Genomic DNA, 5300 nt, shown 5'->3' on the forward strand with positions numbered 1-5300 from the left:
TTCAACCCTGAGGTTAGTTCTTCCAGCTAAGGATTTTCCTTCAGTGTTAGCATGTCTTTTGCACAGTAGACCCCTTGCCTATGGCTGAGGTTTGCCATAAATTCCTATGTCTTCTTTTGCAGTGCAATAAACAGGTTACTTTTTAGAGGAAAACAAAATGCATCACAAAGGTAAATTACCACTGAATTGCTATAGAAAAAGCTGCTCCTGGAGAAGCGGTTGATTGTGTTCTCTGCCTGCATTAAAAGTAGATACAGACTGTTCTCGTGTACCTGCATCCTACTGGGGTCAAGTACTCAGTTTAGTGGTAGTTCAACTTACAGGGCTTTTTTCAGCCATGCTGTAAGAGAATATCAGGACGTTACAATTCAGAAAGCTAGGAATGAAATTATGTCTTTCTAACAAAAGCCGATGAGAAATATTAAGCATAATAGCATGTTTTGTATGACAATTATAAAACTGAATGATTTTTTTTTCTTTCCTATTTAAAGGAAGAGCCAAGGCTGGATGTTCTGATAAATAATGCAGGGATATTCCAGTGTCCATACATGAAGACAGAGGACGGTTTTGAGATGCAATTTGGTGTAAACCACTTGGGTCACTTCTTGCTCACCAACCTTCTTCTGGGCCTTCTCAAAAATTCTGCTCCGAGCCGGATTGTGGTAGTATCCTCCAAACTTTACAAATACGGAGAGATCAACTTTGAAGACTTGAACAGTGAAATAAGTTACAATAAAAGCTTTTGTTATAGTCGGAGTAAACTGGCTAACATATTATTTGCAAGGGAGCTAGCCCGTCGATTAGAAGGGACAGGAGTCACTGTCAATTCACTTCACCCTGGGATTGTCAGAACAAATCTAGGCAGATACGTGAATATTCCTTTGCTGGCAAAACCCCTGTTCAACTTGGTGTCATGGGCTTTCTTCAAAACACCTCTGGAAGGAGCCCAGACTTCTATTTATTTGGCCTCTTCTCCTGATGTCGAAGGCGTGTCGGGAAAGTATTTTGGGGACTGCAAAGAGGAGGAACTCCTGCCCAAAGCCATGGATGACTTGGTTGCAAGGAAGTTGTGGGATATCAGTGAAGTGATGGTTGGTTTATTGAAATAAGTGCCAGGGGGTATCTGCTGAAAGAATGCAGATAACTATGCAATGCTTATTTGCAACAGTGTGATTCTCACTTTAAATGCTGTGGGAAAACAAATTACTTTGCTTAGTAAGTATTAAATAGAGGAGTGATTCATGCTAGAACTCGGTTTTGAAATAAAGGACAATCTTTATTTAATAAAGACATTAAAAAAAGTCTGAAATAGAGTTTGAGGGTGTGAATAGAATTTCTGGTTAAATGTGCTTGGAAACTCATGTTTTAAAAATTAAAATTTAACAAAACTGTGTTTTGCAATATATGTGCATATTTGTCATGTTCCACTACTTGTAGTTGGGCTGGACAATGCAGGGTACTGATGGTGAAACCCTTCTCCTGTAAAAAAAGTTTTGAAAATAGATCATAACAATAATAGGATTGTTGTTTTGTTTGAGCCATCACAATGGAAAACGGAACAAACAGTTTTACTGGTATCTTACACTGTAATCACTTAGGCCTCTGAGTGCTGTTCAAAGACTTGTTGTCAGTTCCATGGTTCAGTGAACAAAACTGTTGAGCTCTTTTAATAAACTGTGATACACTTTAGCTGTGAAGCACAAAGTCAGCTTTTCTGAGTCATGTTGCTGCTATTCAATTAATATATACACTTGGTTGTGCAAGTTGTATTTTTATTTTCATGTGTGCTGAACTTGCTATTTCTTGATATTCAGGCACCTTGGGTTTCATTAAAAACTTGGTTGATGGATGTGTTATGGTCTCGATAGGCTTTTGCATGTCACGAATTGTGTGCATACAAAGTTCACAAGACCTCAAGATTAAACCGAAGAGAATATGCTTTTCAGCATGTGTTTGGCTTGAGTGATGGCACTTTAGCTCAGTAATGAGATTAGGTAAGTCTGTCTAATGCAGCTAACTGAATATTCTTCAATAAAAATATTTTTAAAAAAGACTTAGCATTCATTCTTTCACTATGGAAGATGGATCAGAAACTGGCAGCCTTGACACAGTAGGCTTGTTTCAAAGGAGAAGATTCATCTGTATTGGTGTAGGGAGCCTGTCATGTAGCGTAGGTAGAAATAAAACGGGCTCCAAATGAGTACATGGGTATTACCTGAAGCTATACTAATTTATACTTTTTTAATTCGTATAACTAATGGATTTATGTTGAGATTTATGACTTCCAGTTTTGCTCTATATTATTAAAATGTTCTAGCAGTTAAGATAGAATAAATATGGAAGAATGATTTAGAGTCATCTATCTTAATATTACTCAAGGGAAGGAGTATCAGTAACAAATGATGTATTTGGTAGATCCTTGTTATCTACTTATAAATACATACTAGTTTTGCACTTCAGGCAGCCACCAACCAAATTTTTGAGATGCTTTGATTGTTTACTCAGACTCTCAGCATATTTTAACTTTTGCACAGTGGTGTGGACCTGGTTTGTCCTTACCCTTCACCAGCAAGGTTGTGCTCTGGGCAAGTGACTTGGGTGGATGTGGAAGGTGGCATTTCAGCAAATCACAACACACGCTACGAAACCGAGAAGGTTTGTAGGATCTTGTAACATGTTAAGCTTTGCACTGCCCACTGTAAGGTGAGGTGTAGAGATGGGCCTGTTGTCAAAGCATACTCTAAGCGTTGATCAAAGTTCTCTAAGTAATGCCAGAGGGAGGTGTGTAACGTGCTTAGAGAAGATTCTCCTTTGACCTTCAGTGTTGCATTTCACTTTTTCATTCAAAATACTTGTAAATAGCTGCACGCAGCACCTTAAAACATCTAAGTAATTAAAAGATCATTAACATGAACTTCTCTGTAAAGAGATGCAGAGAAGCTGAGCCAAACCCAGGTTTGTGTTTTCAATACTACTGTAGCAATACTAAAGGAACACTACTGTATTGTTTCACTGCTGAAATGTGTATATCTCTTGCAAAGAAAGCCTTGGATGAAAAGGTGGAGAATGGAGAAGATGGCTAGTCTGAAAATACTGTAGTAAAGAACTGCAGTGAAACTGCCTACAGATCAGAGGAATATATAATTTTGCAGGTGTATGACCAACATGAGATGTGTGCTAGCCTTCAGAACAGCGAAGGTGGATTTGTACTGAAATAAGAGATGCAGAAGAAGAAGTACCAGTCGTGTAGTATGGCTGAGTAACATGTAATGCTTCATACATCTACTAGCGGCCTGTTTTTATTTTCTTTTGAAACATTGCAGAAATAAAAGCCATTGTCAGAAAGGGATTAAATTCCTGCAATCACAACTAAATTACAGCCCTCATTCCAGAGTAGGAAAGTGATCACATGATACTTTTAATGGGATATTACGTGCCTGAATGAATATTGCTTGAAAACAGTTTGAAAGGATGGATTGTTAGGAACTTACTAAAAGGTAAGCTTTTTTCAGCATCTGAGGTTGAATGTAATTTAGCCTCTGTAGACTGGAAAGCTTTGATTACTCTCTTGAGATTGCTGTTAATATTTTTTTATGTGACGCCTTTGTTACTCTAGTTGCATCCAGGAACTGGAGACCTCATAGGTTAACAGACCTTGCAAAATATAAGTGCCAAACCGAAGAAGAGCCCTTATTTCAACAAGCAGTTAGTAATGCTGACTTAATCTAGTTTAGAACCAAGCACTCTGGCTAAGGAAGTATATCTACTCTACTCTACAGGATCTTAGTAAGCTCAGATACATGTGTATGATTTGAGGGTTGTCTGCTGAATGTCTTCTCTTGGAGCTGGTAGAGGATGCTCTAAGAGGAGATCAGTACCTTCACACTTCACCCCAGTATTGCAGTACCTCCAGAAAGGTGTGACAAGCTCTGTGTGTTACTGTTCTATAAACCGTTTATATCAAGAGTGTGCAGTCAAAAATGGGAAGTATTGCGGATGCCTCCCTCCACCATCAGCACCATATGAACACTGCCACCTTCAAATTAAACTTATTTCCCATGAAGAATTAAACTTGGAAAAAGGGGTGAAAAAGGCAGAGAGTGACCAGAGATAGCGTGTAATGCCCATGGAAATGTAAAACTGCAGCTTTCATGGGCAGGTACAGATGCTGATCACGTTGCTAGCAAGTACATTACAGATATGCAAGGAAGCCACAGCTGAGGTTAAGATTTTGAGGTCTATGATAAACATCCTATGAAGCAACTCTTTCAAAAGCCAAAACATACCTTCAGCTATTTTACATAAATTACTAAAATTTGAGCATTTGATTTTGGGTTCACCGGCAGTGTTGGACCAGCGCTCTATATGTGCCCTGGGGATTTAAAAACTGGCTGCGATGTGTCCAGGGCACAGCGACTCCGGAGAAAGTAGCTGCTGCCCTTTTACTTTTCACGGGAGAAATGCCTCTTCTCTGCTGAAGACGTGGGAGGCCACCGCAGCCGGTGACTATGTGCAAACTTTCCCCACTGGAGCCTTAGGCCAGTTTCAGCCGTGAGTGGAAACGCTTCCAAGGGACCGCATTTCCCAGTGGTCACATTTCGTACGGCAACAACGTCACAGGCTAACGGTACTCTAAAAGGGCTATTTTAAGGCCGGTGTGTGAGAGTGTGTGTGTGCAGACGCATGTGTAGGTGCAATTTAATCCCTCATTTTAAAAGATGGACAGGAAGAGCTGTCAAGGACTTGCCAAGGGGCTGAGGGGGGAGGAGAACTGGTTGTTGGCACCAGTGTCACCTGCCACCTGCACTGGTTTGGTACGTGATGAGACATTGGGCTTGGGGGCAGCTCTGCTGGGCTTGAGCTCAGTGTTGAGCTCGGTTGCTTAACGTTACATCCAGGTACCCACTGCTTTTGTAGCTGGAGAACACACAGGCGCAGGGAGGAAACATCTCCGTGTAATGGTCGAGAGAAACAGGCTGCAAGTGTCTTAAGGAGAACATTTTTTAACTGCTTAAGCATAATTTATTCATCTTTGGCTATGGTGCTTTTGAAAGTGCCCCTGTAACCAGCTTCCCTCGGGGATAGACCAAGTATTTAAGAAATAAATAATTTCCTTTTTTCTAAATTTCTTTCTTTTAGTTCTCAGTCCCAGCCCCCAGCTATCAGCCAGTCCTCCCTGCACACGTGTAGCTATTATATCTGAGGTTTCTGCAAGTGAACTAAATTGCAGTTGCATGTATTTATTTTATATGCCACATCTGTTTAAGTCAAGGGAGACTTATGTACATTAAAAAAAATAC

The 5300-nt window shown here is 40.1% G+C and overlaps 1 protein-coding gene across 1 annotated transcript; it reads left to right on the forward strand.

Annotated features, from left to right (window-relative positions):
- Positions 1–485: 485 nt before the first annotated feature.
- Positions 486–1414, forward strand: RDH14 (retinol dehydrogenase 14 (all-trans/9-cis/11-cis); the record flags this gene model as incomplete). Its single annotated transcript, XM_010296662.1, has 1 exon — positions 486–1414. A coding segment is annotated over one exon (624 nt), but the record flags the coding sequence as incomplete, so codon positions are not given.
- Between the last annotated feature and the right edge of the window lie 3886 nt (positions 1415–5300).

Source organism: Phaethon lepturus, unplaced genomic scaffold (assembly GCF_000687285.1).
Source record: "Phaethon lepturus isolate BGI_N335 unplaced genomic scaffold, ASM68728v1 scaffold31720, whole genome shotgun sequence".
Classification (NCBI taxonomy): domain Eukaryota; kingdom Metazoa; phylum Chordata; class Aves; order Phaethontiformes; family Phaethontidae; genus Phaethon; species Phaethon lepturus.